The sequence below is a fragment of the Centropristis striata genome, chromosome 16 (genome assembly GCF_030273125.1).
Source record: "Centropristis striata isolate RG_2023a ecotype Rhode Island chromosome 16, C.striata_1.0, whole genome shotgun sequence".
NCBI classification, from domain to species: Eukaryota; Metazoa; Chordata; class Actinopteri; order Perciformes; family Serranidae; genus Centropristis; species Centropristis striata.
In genome coordinates this window covers 8,045,719-8,066,845 of record NC_081532.1, presented here as the reverse complement: position 1 = coordinate 8,066,845, position 21,127 = coordinate 8,045,719, and the positions used below count along the sequence as shown (strand labels likewise).

The window sequence follows — 21,127 nt, the reverse complement described above, 5'->3', positions numbered from 1 at the left end:
ATATCATAAAGCAATATAATATTTTAGTCTTAATATAATTGTATCTTACCTTTTACTTAATCACTATCTAGATAATAATTTCCCTATCAAATAAACTTATAATTTCTATTATTCTTGTCTTCACTATTCAACACAATAAAGAAATACAAGGCTAAACTGTGGTAAGTGAACTTACTGCGGTCTGCTTTGGTTTTGAGCTGGATTTGGTAGTTACTGCAATTTATATATCATTATTTCTCTGAAATATAGCAAAATTAAAATCTAAAATAGATATATAATATAACGATATAACAGACGTCAAGGAGTTAATTTTTAGTTATAACTCAATTTCGACCAAAAATGTAGTTGCAGTTAGGCTTTGTAGGGCAGAATTGGAGGTGACATGTGGATGAAGATGCTTTGAAATGAAATATGTGCGCTATAAATGTTATTCTCTCTACACAATCCAGTGTTAATTAGTGTTCATGACTTCCTCCCTCATTATGTATATGTCTTCTTCTATATTGTTTATTTTGAATTGAAAAGTTTCCAGTTACTTAGTTTTTTAGAAGCTTTATTCTTTTCAGCCGTTGTCTGTCGTGTTGCAGGAGAACGGAGTAGAGTTCGAGGCCTGTTTGGTGGCGCAGTGCGACGCTCTCATCGACGCCTTGAACCGACGCAAGGCCCAGCTGCTGGCTCGAGTCAACAAAGAGCACGAGCACAAACTGAAGGTGAGTGAGCACGACCAGCCAGAACATATAACATATACAGTAAATGTCAGTGTGTCACATGGATGTCAACCTTTTCAAAAGTCAAAAAGAAATAGACTTTTGTTGAAAAATCTGACCAAAAAGGAAAAATAAGCAGAAGTGTAGCGTGAATATGGCTGTTATATGAAATGCTTTTGTGTGCAAAATGGATAAACAGCCTGAAACAATTAGGCTTGACAAAAATAAATGCAACAATATTTGTGGTGAATTAGGTATTTCAGACATTTTTTGGGTGATGTAATTGGTGCAAATGGTGGCTTTTTGATTGGTAAAAAAAACATTTCCATACTGGCTCTGCTGACAAGAACTGAAAGCAATTGCTCCCTGGAAGGACAGAAATTAATCTAAATATTAATGGTATCCTATATAAATGGTTGCCTGTCGAGTCAAATCTAAATTATTAAAGCTTTTTCCTCAACTCTACCATTCTGAATATTTTTGCATTTCAGGTTTAAGATCCAGCACAGAATTAAACAACCTATAAATGTACTTCTTCCAATGATTTCAGAGACATTAAGTGCCACATTTGTCTTTACACCGTCTTCAACACATTGAGCGAGGGACATAACAGAGAGATGGAGTCAACAGGAGAGAAACAGGAGGAGGAGGAGGAGGGAGAGATACATTTGTGCTGTACAGCATCCAATTTCACGCTTGGACGCTCTGTAGAATCAAGGTTTCACACGTGTAGGTGGTTTGAGAAACACACAGCCTGTGCAAGGCAACATGTGAGCGCGCTCATACACTGACACACATTCTCATCTATTTTTTTCCCAGATATGGAATATGTAGAGTGTCCAAAGATTAGCATTCGGTGGAAGTAGGTTATAAATCACTCACAAGCTCATTGATTTACATTTAGCAGATTGAAGAAGCTCTTAAAGGAGGAGCTGTTCAGTCACTGTCAGCCCTACACCTGTCAACCTGCAGCACAGATAGGAGAGGAAAGCAATCGCTGCTGCACATTTGTACCACTTACAGGCAATGAGTGTTACAACTGGAATATTTTATAGCTGTTTTTTCTGGGTTGTGCAGTTCTGTTAGTGGATTCATCTTTTATTCTCTATTTAAATGTGTGAACTGGGCTTAAAATTAAAGCAATAATTCAATATTTTTGGCCTAGTTTTTGCCCTTATTTGCTTTCTTGCCAAGGGTTAGATGAGCAGATCTGCACCACTTTTACAGGTGCATCTCAATACATTAGAATATGATGGAAAAGTCAATTTCCAGTAGTTCAAGTCAAATAGCCCCAACCAAGTATTGAGTGCATATAGATGGACATGCTTTTCAAAAGCCAACATTTCCATATTAAACATACTTTTTAAAATTGGTATTTTATTGGCATTGTTTTTATTGGCATTTATTGGTATTTTTTGAGACACTAAATTTTAGGTCTTCATTAAATGTAGGCCATGATCATTAAAATTAAGACATGAAATGTTTCATTCTGTGTGTAATAGATCTATATAATGTGTTATTTCCACCCTTTGAATTGAATTACTGACATAAATAAACTTTTCTATGATATTCTAATTTATTTAGATGCACCTCTATATCCTCCCGCAGTGTTTTTATCATTGTGAGGTTACCAATCAACCAGACACTCCAGGAAGTTACTACTCCTAACCATACAGACAAAACATGGAGCTGAATCCAAGTCCTGGAGGACAGAGGACACACAGTGACTGTGAGCTGTGTGTACTCTTCCTAGTATTTAGCTGCAAATATGTTCCAGTCAACAACTTGTACATTTTACAGGGTAGAATATAAAACACCTGACTCTTACAGCAGCTGCAGAAATATTGCACTCAGTGCTTGCCGTCGCAATTACACCAGCTATTACTTTTTTTCCCATGGATGGAACACACTGCGACATGTTTATAGCTGCAGCTGTAAAATGCCTCTGTTGCTGTTTTTATTGCCCAGACCGTAGGTGGCACTGGTTGAAAGCTGCAGAGCTGCAGGGCCGAGGTTTGGGCGCCATTTTGCACGCTTAAATTGCAAAATGTGTTCCGTTAATGATTGATTCGCTGTTAAGTGATGGGTGCATGTTTAATGTGGGACATCGGACACGTTCACCGCTCCTCGACGGAGGAATTTTAATGTATCTCCGAGCAGATCTGATCCCTCCTGTCAGCCGACAGATCTGTGCCTCCATGTGTTGAATCTTAATGCCTGAAAGACACATTTCTCCATGACAGATCTGATATTCTTTTTACTGCTCACTTACTCACTCGGGGACACTGCCTCCATCATAGGAGTTTCCCACAGAGTCAGTGATGCAAGAAACTCTCAGTTCCACATGTTCTGTGTTTCTCATCTGCTCCTGGAGGGCAGCGAGGATCATTTGAGGCAGATATCAGCTGCAGTAGGGGGGGTAGGCTTGTTTTCTGGAGTGCACCTCCAGTAATTGGAGCCCCTCTGCTCCGACATGACCAGTCAATGGGAAGCTTTCTGCTTCATTAGCATGTGGCTCTGTGGCAGAAGTCATCCTGCAGCCGTAATTAAATGAGACACATCTCTGTCCCGGTGCACTCCTGATGTTAGTGTATTTTTAGTATGCAGCATCTCAGATTGGATTTATTTACATATGAAAAGCAGATTGTTGCGCAAAACAAAATGCCAGCTATGCATTTTATACGTGTCCAATTAAGAAACTAATGAAGTGGCCTGATTAATCCTGCTGATTCAGTCACATAGAGCTCTGAGAAGCCATAAAAATCATAAATATCAATTAAAACTAATTTAGTGTGCTGCAGCTGACTGTGCATCTCTGGAAAAGCTTCCCACCGCGCTCCTCTCGTCCTGCAAGCTGACGCCAAAGCTGTGTCGCCATGGTGACCGGGACGTGTTCAGCTTGTTGTTTGAAGCTGCGGAGGCAAGCGAAGTAGCCCTTAATAACATGAGTCATGTTCATTTTTGTCCTGCACATCGGGAGGACTGACCCATGTGTTTGTTCAGAGAGACGGCAGAGGAGGAAGGTGGTTTTATGGCGGTTTGTCACACTGAGCAAATACAAAAGCTCCTTCACTCAAGCATCCATACAGTGGAGCTCTGCAGTTTATAGCCAAGGAGAACCACCAAATTCCTTTTCTCAGGGCCTGATATTAAATCTCTTTTCATACTTGAACTTTACTTTGAAATATTTTTGTCTTAAAAAACATCAGACTCAACCTTAAAATCCCACTATATGATATGGAAGTTTAACAGTTGAATCTAAAGTAGAGCCCGACTGATTTTTTAAGACCGATACTGATTTTAGAGGTGGAAAACAAATCGATAACCAATGTGGCTGATATAGTCATTTCTTGAGATGGAATGAAAATAGACCTTTTTTATGTGGATTATGCACTGATTTTTCACCACTCAGCAAATGTACCCAGAGAGCTACTTTCTTAACCCATTTAGGCCTAAAACGCCTGTAAAAATGCCTGTAAAACCTAGGGCAATTTTAAAATAACCCCCTAAAACTACCCTTAAAACTGTGTCTATTTTTGGTAATTCTGTCTTTTTTTTTTTGGTAATTTTATGTCATTTTTGGGTAATTCTGTGTCTTTTTTTTTTGTCATTTTGTGGGTTTTTTTTGGTAATTTCGTGTCTTCTTAAATAATTTTGTGTCTTTTTTTTTAAACATACAACTTTATTAAATAATATTCAACAATGCTATACATTGTTATACATTATGTGGACGATGTATTACATTGTCAGCCAATTCTATAAATGATAACTGAGAAAATAAAGAATAAATAGGAATAAAATAAAAAGCTAAATAATACATCATACTGTTTTCATAAGGGCACATATTAGACAGTGTACACCAATACTAGTATGCCTTTGATAGGCCTATATCAGCTAACTGATATATCTTTCAGGCTAAAGAAATAACACTGAGGACACGACCTCACTGTCCTCATTTGTAGCTGCTTCAGTGCTGTTCATTGCAATCTTCCAAAGTTTTTTGACTGATTTTCTTCTTTTCTGAAAGCCCTTTTTCTCTTTTTCTGTCAGTAAGATATGGAAATCAATTTACAAAGACAAAAAGCTTGTTTGATTAATAATCCATCACAGAGAACTTTTCACAGAGAGAGCAGGGACTGTGCATTCAGGAACATGTTGGAAACTTAAATCTGAACAGCTTTGGATTAACACGTTGTCCCCAAAAATAAAGCACACAATAAGCACAATTTGTAAACATGGATTACTTCTGACATCTTCTGACATCATAAAGTTGAAGTATCAGAAGTCTGAGCTTTTTGTTAGCACTTGAATGCACCCATAAGAAGAGTCTTTAGGGTAATAATTAGATTTTGGGGGTAATACACTTACTTATAAGTTTTCTTTTGAAGCATTAGTTCAGATGATTGATACAACTCTGTACAGCTAAAGCCAGGAGACGATTAGCTTTCATTGGCTTAGAGTCAAGACTGGGAGCAGAGAGAATCAGTTGGCCTTGCTCTAATTAACAAGTTATATCTTGTTTGGTCAATCTACAAAAGCTGAAATGTAAAAACAACACATTGTCGTTTTACAGAGGGATATGTGCCCAATTATTCCTTGGCCATAGAGAGCAACTACCCCGAGTCTCTAGGTGTGTTTCCATCCTCCATCCTGTTTTTAGGTGCATCTTCAATTTGTGCATTTAAAAATTTAATTAAAATGCAGATAATGCAAAACAAAAACATAAAATATTGCAAAAAAAATAGTTTAAAAGTAAAATACTACAATCTGCAATGGAAACAGATTTAGAAAATGAAATGTGACTTTGGTCCGCACAGTTCTGATGTAACTTTCTTCACATTAATACATGAAACAAACAGAAATGTCACATTTCTAAATTGATTTTCACCTTTTGACGTTGGCGCTCCTTTAATTACGCCAACTTGTTGCATCCTGTTCTTCTGCAGTGGTAAAATGGTTTTCTGACTCGGCGCTTCCTGCTGCTGAACCAACTTCTAACTATTGCATTATGGATGTGGATGGAAACCAGCATTCTTTCAGATATTTTCTTGCTGTTTTTCTTGAAATTCGCTCAATATTTTGAATGCAAACCTGGCTTCTGTAGGTCAGCTATATGGATTACACCAACAAGATATAACATTAATGTGTGAGCTTTAAAGGTGCTGGTAAGGCACATATTGTTTCTTTTAGACAGAGTCAGGCTGGCTGTTTCCAGGCTTTATGCTAAGCGAAGCACCAATGTGGAGAATGTATTAAATATGATCAAACCCTGTCAGTCCCTTTCACTGTGTTTCATCTGGGAGATCCGAGCTCACAGAGTCAGCAGTGAACTGATGAGGGATTCTTCAGAGTGATGATTAGAGAAACACAAAGTGAATCAGAAACTAAGTCAGTCTGCGTCTTCTGTGTTCGCCACCGGATGCTCCGTCCTCTGGACACGCAGTCAGCCCGGGTCCTTTAATGAGTACAGCTATCTTTGTTTCCACTGTGGTGATTTGACCTCCCTGTTGACTGCTGTGTTGCTCCAGGGGATCCCCGTTCCCCGGGGTCCTCCTCTATCAAGCACTCAAACATGGGGAACAGTTTGGTCTGTACAGAGATGAGCTCAGGAGTATAAAAACACTGGAGGCAAATGTCAAATGATGAGTTCTCTCGCTGTGAACAACAGTTTTGCAGCAGAGAGGACGAACATGAAATATTAAGACTGCTGCTAAATTCAGTATCGAGGGATAATCCGTCATGGTTTTGTGCTTCGTGGAAGAACCAACTTTCTGTCAAGCCGCAGAAAACTTTTTTAAGGCTGCAACAAAGATTATTTGCATTATGGTTTACTCATTTTGTCAAAAAAATTGTCGGAAAATAACAAAACATTTCCTAGAGTCCAAGGTGAAATTTTTTTACAGCAAAATAAACAGATAAAAGCAAAACATATTGGGGATTTTTTTTTTGTATTTTCCTAAAAAATTAAAATTCCAGACATTTTCTTAAGATTGTTGCTGATTATTTTCCAGTCAACTCAAATCATTTAATTCAATTACTCTCTTATTATTAAGCTAAAACTGCAGAATATATTTTTATATTCTTTTGATATTCCAGCTTCTACAATGTGAGAATTGGCTGATGGTTTTTTTATTTTATATTTTTGTATATCAAATATCTTTGGACTATTGGTTTGAATTAAATACAATTTTTTTATGTGTTTGTATTTTAATGGCGAAATGATTAAACTGAATTAAATGAAAAAGTAATTGAGTCAATAATGAGACGAGCCCAATATCTGAAATTTTAACAAGTAAGTGAAGTTCTGTTCCGTGTCTCTGTTGGTCTGAGTCAGAGACACATTAGAGGCGAGCAGGAGGCGCCTCCATCCTCGCTGACTGCTGAGTGTCTGTGGAAGTGGCAGTTGTCACTTTCTCTGACCGTCACTGCAGCGTGTAACACACAGGAAGCAAAGCAGAAAGTGACTTTAATCCCTTTCTTCATCTTCCTTTCATCTTCTAACAGTTTGATTTGATGTCACAGTCCCTCTTGTATCTCTTTTTGTCTTCCTCTTCACTCTCCTTCTTTCAACTCATGTCACTATCATTAAATCATCTTCATGCACTTCCATGATGTCAAACTGTCATAGATTTTATGCCGGGGTCCTGACTGACTGTGTCTCAGCCTGCTGTGCTGCTGCTGTACAATGTCAGGTTAGGTGAGGCGACTGCAGCCACAGTATCTCACAAGGCCAAAAGTGCCGCAGTGGCCTAATAATTACAGCAGAAACAGATAGAAGTGGTAATTTATTTCACAAAGAGGCAGCAGGTCCTGCTCACTCGCTCACAGTACAATATGTGCAGATGATGAGATACTGCATGATATTGGACCCTTTTTTTAAATATCCTGCCTTGTTTGGCCAGTTTTGCTCTCATAGTGTTGCTTTTGGCCACAGAAGAATGTTGTTAAAGCAAAAACGAAGCTCTTAAAACCCTCTTTGTGCTCCCTGCTCAGCATCAAATGGTAAACAAACACAATTAGAAACTATCTGGTAAACATACAGGTGCATCTCAGTACATTAGAATATCATGGAAAAGTCCATTTCCAGTAGTTCAAGTCAAATAGCCCCAACCAAGTATTGAGTCATATAGATGGACATACTTTTCAGTGGCCAACATTTACATATTAAACATGCTTTTTATTATTGTATTTTTTGAGACACTGAATTTTAGGTCTTCATTAAATGTGAGCCATAATCATTATAATTAGAAGAAATTAAAGAAATTAAGACATGAAATGTTTTATTCTGTGTGTAATGGATCTATATAATGTGTTATTTTTTAATTGAATTACTGACATAAATGAACTTTTCTATGATATTCTAATTTATTGAGATTCACCTGTATTAGAGCATTTAGCAGCCAAAAAGACAGATCTTTCCCTCAGGAGATGGTGGAGACCAAAAATGGAGCTAAAAGGAAAGTGAATATTGGCCAGAGATATGACTCTTAATGAAAGCTAATGTAATTCTGTAACTTTTGCCAAGTTCCCACTTCTTCTCCAAAGTCACATAATTCAATAAAACACATTGGGGGGCTGAGTGAGAAGAGCCACCGTTCTTTCTATTACAAGTCGATGTAGCATCAAAATGATTTTGAACCTGATGGTCGGGTCAGAATCTGTTGTCAGCTCCTTTTATAACAAGGGTAGTAATGTAATATAATGAGTGTGACACTAGGGCTGGGCGATATGGACCAAAAGTCATTTCCTGATATATTTAGGCTGAATATCGATATACGATATATACCTGATATTTTTATCGCTAAGTGAGAGCAAATGTTCAGTCAAAGTCAAATATGACATGTCACAAGTAGTGTTATTGAAACCGTTTATTTAAGTGAACATAAATACTGTATAACAACAGGAATACCTCTTTTTAAAAAAAAATCAAAGCTCCATAAAGCGCACATTTAAATTAGAATATATCTTAAATAAAAAAAGCCTATGAAATAAAATAGAACAATCTATTTCTGAAATAAATACATTTATATGAGAAAAGAATAGCGAACATTACAAAAGAACTAAATATGACAAACCCTAGTAAGGGAAGCATTTATATATAAAGAAAGACAAAAAATACTATAAAATTAACTATATCGATATATGTGATATGATCTAATTCCATATCACATTTAAAAAGATATCGATATATCTTTTATATCGACATATCGCCCAGCCCTACATGAGACTAAATTTTCCTTCTGGGTCGTGGGACAAAGACATGTAGTGGAAACCTGCTGTTCCAAACATGAATAATAACTGTAAAGTATGTTTCTCTGAGTGAATCTGTTTGTATTCATTTTGCCCTCTCGCTGTTTGGGATTGTTTTAGCGGCGCTGTCGAGCCGCTGTGACTCTGCGTGACGATGTGTTTAATCACCATGACAGCCACATATGTCTGAGAGGACAGAGGACGGGAGTTTGTTTCCCCCCGTGAGCTCCGTTCATCTCTGCTGCTGCAGAAACTGTGGCCCACTTACACAGCCTGCTCTGCCCTCTACCGCTGTCCTGCTCTCACCCCTCTCTCTCTCTCTCTCTCTCTCTCTCTCTCTCTCTCTTAATCATTACTCCCACATGTCTTCTCAAGATGCTTAATTTCCTCCCACCCCAAGCTGCTGCTGTCCCTTATTTTTAGAGAATAAAAAATCAGGTGAATGAATCTTCCCTGCGCTGATTATCCACTGATCAGCTGGCGGAGCGTTATTCTCCGTAGCAGCTTTTATGACTTATTCTGCAGCTGATTTAGAGCAGATTTCAGGAAGGATGACTGGAATGCTGAGGGAAGCTGTTCAGTAGGCAGCGAGCGTAGAGTCTAGAGAGAGAAAAAGGAAAAGGAAGGTGCAGAGGAAAAGGACAAGATACAATAAAAAAAGTTGTCTGCAAAATTCCACCACATGCACTGTCCTCTGTGAATTAAGAGATTGTGATTCCAGCTGCGTACGAGCGGAGGAGTGACAGCAAGTCTGATTGTTAAACAGGCAGGCGACAGCAGTGAGAAACTCTTCCTGGAGCTCTGCCAGCCCACTGCAGGGGTGTGGATGTTCCAGGCTTGACACAGCAGGGAGGGTTTGGCCCTCAGCCAGAGAAATATAGACCGAATCATCAGAGCTGGAATGAGATTTGCTCTCCTCACTGTATGGGATGAGAGGTGAAACGCGGTCCTCCCTCGGCTGATTGATTACGGCACTAAAAGGGCGAATAATCAGTATGTGATTAGCTGCAGCTCTGTAAATATTTATTTACTTGAAAAAAATCTGTTTTCAGTTCGTATTTAATCCTCTTAGAGTGCAGTCAGACCTGCAATTAGTTTTATTTGGTGTAAACTTTCGAGGAGAAGCTGCATTTTTATATTTGGTTCATTTCAGTTCACGCCGTCTTAGTGTGAATAGGCCCAAGTTTTGCAAGTATTCAGGCATTTTTGCAGCCTTTTACCACAGATATTTTGGCAAAGTGAAGACACATAAGAGTCAAGACTCATGATTTTAGTTATACATGATTGACTTATGTGCAGACTTTGCTTAAATTTAACTTCCCTGGTGTTTTCCAGCAGATAAGAGCATATGAGGAAACAGCTGAAGAAGAGGAGAAGAGATAGTCTTTAGTGGTTCAGAACTAAAATCTGTATTTTCTTGTGTCTCTGTGCAGTTTGTTTGAAGGCGCCTGCGGTCAGTTAAAATTGTCTTCAGCTGCCCAAACAAACCGAACTGGGAACAGAAGTTTTCTGTTCTCTGAGGTTTGAATAAAGCATGCCAAACAACATGGAGTGGTGCCCTTAACAAATAAACTGAAAAGCAAAGTGATTATCACACAAATTATCCTCTTTACAAACTCAAGCTGTGCAGCCAAACAAGATCATTTGAAATGAAAGGAAACTGCATGTTAAGTGGTTAAAACACAGATCTGAGCCTGAACGGGAGGCTGCCATTCTGACCACAATCACTGAAATACTTTCACACTTTACTTCATTGAAGGAAATAGTGACATAAAAATATACAGCATTAATCAACCAGTAGAAATGTAGGTGGATCTTAAAAAAGCTATGCGTTAATGTCTGTGATGTTGTGTGTTGATTTAGACGGCATATCGCACTGCTTTATTTAGATTAATGGGATTTTTGTGTCAAATTTTATAAAGAACTTTGATTTGTCAGGTTTGTATTGTAGCATTGTAGCAGCTAAAAACATATTGAATCGATAAACTGTTGTAGAAAAAGAAGTAAAGAAGTAGCCACAGTGACATCACTCGCTGTCCGTTTTTTTTGGAGCCAGAAGTGACCATATATGGACAAGAGAGGATGAAAAGTTGCTGCTAATAAAGTTAGCTTCCAAAAACAAGTTAAAAACATGTTTACTGCTATTTAAATGTAGACAGTACCATGGATAAGCATTGCTACTCCTCTATCCGATTGACACGTCATTGTGGTAGCAACTTGTCAGTCAAAATGTAGCCCCGCCCTAAATTATACCCTTCTTTATCATCTCTTTTATTTTAAATGGCACCATAATTTACTAATTTACCATCATGCTCTATTGAAGTAGACTTGAAACTAGTGATTGAGACCATAAGCTCATTAGAAAAATGTTAACTGAGGTCATGAATGATCAGTTTCTCATAGACTTATATACAATCTGACTTATTTTTGCACATAATGGATTCGCCCCTGCTGGCCATTAGAAAGAATGCAGGTTAAAGCCAATTCTGGAAGACACATCCACTTCTTTTATGCAGTCAAAAGTCGTGTTTCCATCAACAAACTTCTATGCACGCTTTTAAGATTCACATAAGAAAAGCTTAATGGAAAAAACAAAATTAGACACGACTTTTAAAATGTTCATAAAAGTTTTTACGCTTACTTTAGGTGATTTTTGACTTTTTTCGAAAAAAATAGTTAAAGCACTTAACTGGAGATGGGAACAATTTTTCCAAATAAGTTCTGACGTAGCAAACATTTAACTTACATGACTGATCAGCTGTTTCTGCTCTTACATGAAAGAACAATCATAAGTTGCCCAATTGAATCCAAAGACTTCTCTCCATTTTCTCTCCAAAGATCATCAACCTCTTTTTTGTTGTTGTTTTTCTCTCTTGTGCAATCTTTTCTTCTTCTACTGTTTACTGACGAATGAGCCTGCAGCAATACATTACACTGCCATCTACTGACCAAAGTTTGTTTATGCAGCTTTGTTTATTCGCTCTAAACAAGTTAATGAAAACATGCCTAAATCACATTTTCTTTAATGTGGCATTTCAAAATTTGCTTCAACTTTAATGGAAACACGGCTTCTGATTCACATTGAATTTCCAGAAAAATGAATAAATTGTAATATGGATTTCTGCTGCTATATAAGATGTATTTACTGTGATGGAATATTTTATCAGCCATACTTACAGCCTTGAGAAGGGGGCAATGTCAAAGCTTCCTCTCTGTGTGTTACTGTGCACTGAATAATCTCTGTACAGTTTGTTTTGTGTCAGTGCTACAGTTTTTGCATATTGATGCGCAGTTACTGCAGCCATCAGTAAATCATCTTCATGTATTCTGTCGGTCTGCCGAAAGGATTTTCCTCTCCGTTCAGCCTTGGAGCCCCTCAGATAGCAACAGTGAAGTTTCTGTTACCTAGCAACCCTCGGTCCAGTACCTCCGTTTATTTCACACTGTTGCGAGGACGCTCTGTGGACATCAGCGGTGTCAGCGCTGAGGGGGGACTCTCCCCAGTCTATCAAATATCACATCAGATCAATCACATATCTTGTTGTATGTGCAATAAGGAGGGTGTCTTTTATGGATTTAAAGCTGCTCACATATATGCAGATCAAATTAGGGAAAGATATAAGGTGAATATGGGGAGAGCTGCAATAAAAAACAGATTAAAGGTCTGATTTTTCAGCATTATTGCAGACAAAATTCTAAAACTGTGTACACATTATTGAAAAACTTCTACATGTTTTGATTCTGTAGCTGCTCAGAAAAATACAATGGTGGAATATAACTATAACTCAAGTACTGGATTTAAGTACAGTTTTATGGTACTTTACTTGAGTATTTCTATTGATGTAACTATATTTCTACTTCATTACATTTAAGAGTAAAATACATTACTGTTTTTACTCCACTATATTTAGCTGTCAGCTTTAGTTTCTTTTCAGTTCAAGATTCCACTTGTGGAAGTGATTAGACATTTTTCTAAATCAAACCCAAGCATAACAGTATGTTAAGTAATTAAAATCAGCCCTAAATGACAACAGTAAAATGCTACTAACATAAATGCATCAAAAATAATAAAGAACATTTTGATGCTGATACTTAATTAAGGTTTTTAATGCAGGACTTTTACTTGTAGTGGAGTATTTTCACAGTCTGGTATTACTACGTTTACATAAGGATCTGAATATTTCTTCCACCACTGTCAGAACACACATCTCATCTCTGATGGTGATGCTGTCGACCGTCCACACGTGTGAAAACAAATCGTCACTTTCTGTCCGTTAACGTCAATAACAGGATCGAGTCGTTGATGCTCCTTCAGCCTCAATCTATGTGCGGGTCTCAAGTGGGGAAAAAAACCCTCCTCAATCAATCACTTTGACAATCCTGCTGCTAATCTCATTATTGGTATTCCTGCTCCTCCTCGTCCATTAACAGCCTTGTTTTAATCTGTGTTCTCCCTCTTCTCTTCCTCTGTCCTTCTTCCTTTCACTGCTGCCATATCTTCCTCTCTCTGCGTCCATCTTCCTCCTCCTCTTCTCTCCTTTGTCTCTCTTCTTCGCTCATGTATCAACATTTCCGCCACCTTCTGCATATTTACTCCCCTTTAATTTCCTTTGCATCTCCAGTCTTTCCTCTTCTTTTCTGCCCTATTTATACTCCACTACACTCATTTTATTCACGTTCCACTCCAGAGTGATTACAGGAAAAGGGTGGTGATTAACATATGATTATCGTCTACATGTTTGTTGTTGTTGTTTTATACTTGCAAACGCTGATTCCCTCTCGGCTATTTTTTTTATTTTTTCCCTTCCATCAACCATGTTAACTTGGTTTTTTTTTACCCTCTTTTCCCCAGGTGGTTCGGGACCAGATCTCCCACTGTACAGTGAAGCTGCGTCAGACCACGGGGCTGATGGAGTACTGTCTGGAGGTCATCAAAGAGAACGACCCCAGTGGTTTCCTGCAGGTAACATGCACAACAATAGATGTTGTTTTGTCCTAGAAGCTGCGGCTCTTAATGCCTCAAGTTGTATTAATGAATTGGAGCAGAATGCATAAAATGTTACCAGCCTTCCGGGCCTGTGACCCCTAAAATCGAAGCGGTTGTTTACTTAAAGCTCCTCGTCATTGCGGCATGTCAACCAACCGAGCATAAACATAAACCTCCCACAAATAATACTGCAGGAGATATACTACAATGGGAAAACAGCAAATGTGCATCCACAGTCACCAAAGCACAAGATACAAGACACAAACCCAAACAAGACAAAATCTAAAAGACTAAAAGAAAAAATGATTAGAGCTGATATCTAGCCATTTTCCATGGTTTTCTTGATAATAACCAAAATCATTATCAAGAAAACGATGGAAAATGTCTAGATATCAGCTGTTAAATTAAACTCTTATGAGCTATTTTTGTTGTTATCATTATATTTGTCCAAACAAATGTACCTTTAGTTGTACCAGGCATTAAAATGAACAATAAAGTGAAGAAAACAATGGTGGTGTTTGTGATCCAGTGTATAAACAAAAAGTCTGCAATCCATATCTTCTGTTACTTCTCATTCCTTTTCAAGTGTAAAAAGACAAAAAAAATATTTGATTCAAGCTCTATTCTCAATAAATTCTTCTTGCTTAAATTGTTAATAATTTTATATATCTTGTTAAAATTGCTTGTTTCTATTTATTGTTATTTTATTGATGCTTATTTCTATTGTTGCTATACACTATACACTGCTGTAACACTGGGAATTTCCCCATTGTGGCACTAAAAGAGGACTGTCTTATCTCATCTTAATATTGTCCAAATCTAAATTCAGTTATATGCACTTTATTTGTCAATAATCACGACATAAAGGATAATATAGAATAAAAATCAAGTATGTCTGCGAGTTGTAACCAATAAATCAAAGATGAATTCTCTTTCTGGTGTATATTAAAGTACTTTTAGCCTGAAGAAGTGAAAACATCGATGAATTTACAAGAAAAGGGCAGATATTGTTTAGAAAAGTCAGAAAAATGTGTGTTATTTTGTATTTTCATTCATGCTGCATTCAATGAATTAATGATTGGATATGCCAGAATGTTCTCCAGTTAAACACAATAACAAATGTTTGGGTTTTTTTTGCAAAGAAGAACGATTAGATATTTAAAAACAACAGTGTCAAGACCAGGAGGCTGGATCACATCAGTCTAGTTCTCAGATCAGATCATTGCCTTTAATAAAAATAACAGATAATAAACACTAGAATTTTAGAGAAGCAACATTAGTTTTTTATGTGTCACATTCCTGAAACAAACTCCCAGAAAACTTGATGTAAAGTAATTGTCAAGTGTTGACAGTCTACTTTGAATTTTGTGCTTTTGCGGCGGCAATTTTACCCAATTTTGCTACATTTCTGTGGGGAAGAAAAAGTGCATTAAAAGTAGAGAAATGCGTCCTAACAAAACTGTAAATTACTAGCTGAGAATATGACTCAGACCTAATATATTTGAGATAAAGTTGACTTTACTTCAAAGATGAAAAATAAGGACGACCAGGCTGAGCTGACAGATGCAGTGAAGTTACAGTTTGTTTGTTGCCAGGAGACGTTTTCACCGCCTTTGCTGGGCAATTTCACCTTGTTAAACTCAAACTTATTTGACATCTTTGATTTAAGTTCAACAGTTTTGTCGCACAAAAAGAAATGTTTTTGTGATTCAAGAGCTGAATCTGAGGAGATCTCAGTATATCAATGTGCATGCTTGAGTAAAGAATAAAATCTTATCATGTCTTTATAAAATGTTTTTTTATAAAGACATTATTTTTAAACATTCTGGTAAAATACAATGCCTATAAAAAGTATTTACCCCCTTGAATCTTTCACCCTTTTGTTGCTTTTACACATGAATTCATGAATACTTTTTTTAGGCATTGTATTTATATTGGAAATACAACTTTAGTGCTAATGTTAGAAAGAATTTCTTTAACGGGTTAAACAAGATTTCTTAGTAATAATTTCAACCATACATCAATATTTTTTTCTGAATTTTTTCCATAAATCTCTTGAACAACTTCAGACTTGTTGAAAACTACCAAACAATAAATAATTTTCCAAATTCTAACCCTTTATATGCCAGTTTATAAATTCAAAGTTTTCCATAATTTCTTCCAAAAAAACACACAAAAATATTTTTTTCCCATAAAATAAATAGTAGGTAGCTGGGGTTTTGGTGGTGATTAGAGTCTTGGATATGTCAAAGATTAGCAACAAAATTGATTTGATTGCATTAGCATTTTTTATGTAGTGCCAGATACTCCCTCTGGTGTCCCTCGTGGCCAAAAAAGGCCATGTACACTAAAACTGCTATTAAATCACCATACATTAATCTATTTATTCTTTCATAAATCTCTTGAACAACTTCAGGCTTGTTCAAAACTACCAAACATTAAATAATTTTCAGAATAGTAACCCTTTATATGCCAGTTTATATATTAGAAGTTTTCCATAATTTCTTCCAAAAAATGATTTTTTTCCCATAAAATAAATAGTAGGCAGCTGGGGTTTTGGTGGTGATTAGAGTCTTGGATATGTCAAAGATTAGCAACAAAATTGATTTGATTGCATTAGTATTTTTTATGCAGTGCCAGATAATCCCTCTGGTGTCCCTCGTGGCCAAACATGCCTCATTGACTTCCATTCAAGCCACATTTTTTAATCTCACTGCCATTAATTGTGAATGAATTTGTTGTCCTCAGATCTCCGATGCTTTGATCCGGAGGGTCCACATGACGGAGGGTCAGTGGGGGAAGGGAACCCTCACCCCCAGGATGACCAGCGACTTCGACCTCACTCTGGACAGCGGGCCGCTCCTGCAGACCATCCACCAGCTGGACTTTGTCCAGATGAAAGGTGAAAAAAAGAGAGAGATCATGATGAGTGCAGACTCCTGGGGGATTTAGACTTCCTGAGAGAGCAGTAAGGCTGGAGGAGATAAGACACAGCTACTTTTAAACTCAAAGAGGAAGAAAGTTCAAGTCTAATGTCTTCTCTAAAGTTAAAAAAGTTTTATTCTCATTTTCACATTCAGAGTATTTGGAAGCTAAATGTTGTTTCCCACAGCGAAACGTGCAGACACAAAAATATACAAATTGAAAAAAGCAGCATGGATAGAAAAATAGTGAAATATTCTCCCAGCGTGTGGGGTTTTGGCAGTCAACACTTTTCGCAGTGTAACAGTTATTAGAAATCTATGACAATGTAGATATAAATACACTATAATAAATCATTGTAGTACACCTGCAGTGTTTGCAGAGTGAATTACCGGTTTATAGTCAAGGTTTTGTAGTAATTTTACCAGCAGAATTATTAATAAGTGTTATAAATAAATGAGTGTTAAATCCCATATTACCTATAATATTTTAGGGCTGCAACTAACGATTAATTAAATTCATTAATCTACCTTAATTTATTTTCTCAATTAAGGTGCAGAATGCATTTCTTGAGAAAGATGCCAGAGCATCAGGATTTGACAACCTGGGAGTGAGACTAATATGGTAAAAAAAAAACAAGAAAAAAAACATGAAAAAAGAAAAACAAGCTCATGGTAACTTCTTTAAATCATATGTTTTATCCGACCAACAGTCCAAAAATCAAAAGCTATTCAGTTTATTATAAACTACGACCAAAAAGCACAAATTCTCACTTTTAAGAAGCAAGAAAGCAGCAAATATTTGCCATTTTTACTTACAGGAACGATTATTTCATTATCACGATAGTAGCCAATTCATTTTCTGTCAATGGATTTATTGATTAATGGTTGCAGCTCTGTTATATTTCTATATGTAGAATCTTTCTAAAATGTATTATGGACTCTAATGGGGTTGTTCTAAGTGAGTGACCTCTTTTCTCAAAATATTTTACGAGCAAACATGAAAATATACATGTTGGAGCTATTTGAGTTGGTACCTGCTTTACTCAGTGTGATGCCTCTGACACTCTGCAGGTGTTTGGTAAATATTCTGTGAATGACTCAGAAAGTCAAAGAAGTTCCGTGTGTTTATATTTGTGATTCGGAAGCCTTTGATTATGGATTCATATATTCATAATTTAATTTATAAACGATAAATATTGAGCAGGTCTTTGTGCCCAGCGAGTGTGTGTGTGTTTGTGTGTGTGTGTTTGTGTGTGTGTGTTTGTGCACGTGCGGCCGTCTTTTCATATCTCAGTGGGCTGTAATCTGGCCTGGTTTCTCCCCTCCTCAGTCCCAGCTGCTCCCATGCTCCAGCTGGAGGAATGCTGCACTCAGAACAACAGCGCCACGTTGTCATGGAAACAGCCACCGCTCTCCACCATCGCCGTGGACGGATACATCCTGGAGCTGGACGATGGGAACATGGGGCCGTTCAGGGTAGGTTTAGGTTTCTCTCTGCAGGTACCGTCAGGATTTATCTGTTGGCTTTAACGGCAGACAAACATCACTTTTACTCGTAAAAAGCTCAACAGGGGAGTCTTTGTTGGATTTGCATTTAGATTAAAAGACAAAAAGAGTAAAAACAAGACCAGTTAGAGTAATAATTCACCTTTACAGAGCACTAGCCGCCTCTGCCTCAACAAAGACGCCTTCATTTGGTGCCAGCGAGGACACCAGCTCCGCCAGGGGAATGTGAAAGCAACGCTTTGTGGCTGAAATCCCTCGATCGCTCTCTCGTACAGCACGGCTCCGAGCGACATGAGAACCGGTCATGTGACGCACTGTAGCGAGGCATTGAATGACACAACGTCAGGAGAAAGGGTCTGTAATGCAGCTGCCAGCTGGGATGATCCCACAGGAAGTGTGATCCGGGATCAAAGCGGCGTTCGTACCCTCTCAGAGGTTCACCATGTAATCCATCCAGCTAAGACCCTCCTCACTTCCTTATACATTGAGGCCCTCACTTTGTTATAATCGCAACTTAAACCTCCTGAACAATACGCCCAGTACAATGCAGAGGATATCTGTTACCGACCTCTAAACCTGTAAAGACCAAGTTCTTCCATACGCTCCAGTTGGCCTGTTGACTCTCATAACAATCAGTTTTTCCACTGTCTTTGAGTGATGTGAAAGTTTGGGATGGAGCTCCACATTCATTCATTGACGTGAACTATAATGCAATACATTTTCTCTTCTTCATCACATTAAATTAGTTGCTGTGGTGCTATGAACAACCACAATTATGTTGATTGACAACAAGTTTCAGGGAAAGGCAACAAAGTTTCCAAATGTTTCACAGGTTTGTAAGCATATAACATGGAAAAACGTATTAGACAACCTTTGTTTTCTTAATTTTCTTGTTCATTTTAATGCCTGGTACAACTAAAGGTACATTTGTTTGGACATATATAATGATAACAACAAAAAATAGATCATAAGAGTTTGATATCAAGACATTTTCTATAGTTTTCTTGATAATAACCAAAATCATTATCAAGAAAACCATTGAAAATGTCTAGATATCAGCTCTTTAATTACACTATTAAGAGCTATTTTTTTTGTTATGCCAGGCATTAAAATGAACAATAAATTGAAGAAAACAAGGTGGTCTAAAATGTTTTTTCCATGACTGTATATAACCTAAGGACTTTGTTTTAAATCCAAGCACCCCACAAACATTGAAAACACCACATTATAATTCAAGTGTTTTAAAGGATTTCCAGCATACATAGGAACCCTGGACTAAAAGTATGAAAAAGAGGCTAAAAAATGATTGAGATCCTCTGTTTTAGTCCTGTCACTGTTGTTGTTTTGAGAAAGAATAGATTTATTCTGACAACCCCCTAAAGCAGAGACTTTTCAGAAAACAGAGAAAAAGAAGAAAATAATGTTTACTAGTAGAGGAAAAAAGAGAAGAAACAAGATTATTTTCCCCCATTTTGTCAGAAACTATTTCTCTCCTTTTTTAAATTTAGTTTAGTTTAGTTTAGTTTGGTCTTTTTCAACTTATCCAACTCAAACACATACATAAAAAAATAATATATAATCAAAAATAAGTAATGACGTTAGAAATAGTGGCAATTAAAGCAAATTTATGCTAAACAAAAATGTGTTGGCTGAAGCCTTAGCTTATTACGCCTACCTGTTCTACATTAATTATCTTGTACAGTTCTTTTTAGATTTGTAAAAAAAAAAAAATAAGGAAAGAAAGAGAAGATAGAACATATACCCCCAAAAATGTCTATACACACTAGTCCAACCCAAAAGTTTTATATTGTAAATCATTTTATTTTAAAGACTTTTAATATTATTGCACATTTTAATTTAATTGTTAAAGCTTTTACACAAATTAACTCCATTGACTTCTATACATCTATCCTATAAAGGATTAATAGAGCCGTGAAACACACCTTAAACCCAATTTAGCCTCCATATTTGAATCTCCGCCTTCTCTCAAACTGTTGTTGTCTCCTCATGGCTCCCAAAAAGTGCAAAACGCATACATAAGATTCCTCTAAACAGCAGCTGCAGTATAATTAAAGTGCTTTGATTTGGGTTGAATGCTCTATTTGCACACACACCCACTACTAGTCAGCAGATCCTCCAACTCAAAGACCCAAAACATGAGATAATAATCTAAATATTTGACTTTTTGGCTCATGGTGTACACAGTTGGCTGCGTGTTCTGTTTGTATAACCGTATTATTGACTTTTCCTCTTTTTGTATCTGTAAATACATGTTTGTGAGGAGGTTGAAATGGGACTACAGTTGCTAACACTCTTGTAGACTCTTGTAGACATCAGCTGAATATTTCCTGTGTAATGTGAATGATGCAGCAGCTGTTTGTGGAGGCATCCTGTGTTTTAATTTAGAAGAAGCAGCCATTGACCTCCAGTCCTTTTGCTCTCGTCTCTGCAGCCAGCTGTCTGTTCGAATGGGACTTCACCCGTCTGTCTTAATCACAACTGTTGCATGAGAGGGTGATCATTTACATCCAATCTGCCAACAGATTCACCAACTGCATCCTCTAACTGCTAATTGGCGGGCGGTCGATGCCAAATTGTCTTGCAGCTTGGAGACATTTTAACTGTCAGTCTGCAGGAATATATTTAGAACATCTCAGAGAACATTATGGAGCTTCATGAGTGAAATATTTCACATCAGTCCTGATGACAACTACTTGAAGATGGATTAAGTTTCAAAATTGTAATCATTGAAA

At 37.2% G+C, this 21,127-nt stretch overlaps 1 protein-coding gene across 4 annotated transcripts in view; it reads left to right on the top strand.

Annotated features, from left to right (window-relative positions):
• The window catches only part of trim9 (tripartite motif containing 9), a 54,613-nt gene that overhangs the window by 18,703 nt on the left and 14,783 nt on the right, over positions 1 to 21,127 (top strand). For 2 of the 4 annotated variants that reach the window (XM_059353025.1, XM_059353023.1), the window contains exons 3-6: positions 588 to 710; positions 13,810 to 13,920; positions 16,693 to 16,846; positions 18,199 to 18,344. In XM_059353025.1, coding sequence (XP_059209008.1) covers positions 588 to 710; positions 13,810 to 13,920; positions 16,693 to 16,846; positions 18,199 to 18,344 — 534 coding nt within the window. Of the gene's footprint in view, positions 1 to 566; positions 711 to 13,809; positions 13,921 to 16,692; positions 16,847 to 18,198; positions 18,345 to 21,127 lie in introns of all 4 variants that reach the window. The other 2 variants (XM_059353024.1, XM_059353022.1) reach the window with 1 other exon arrangement.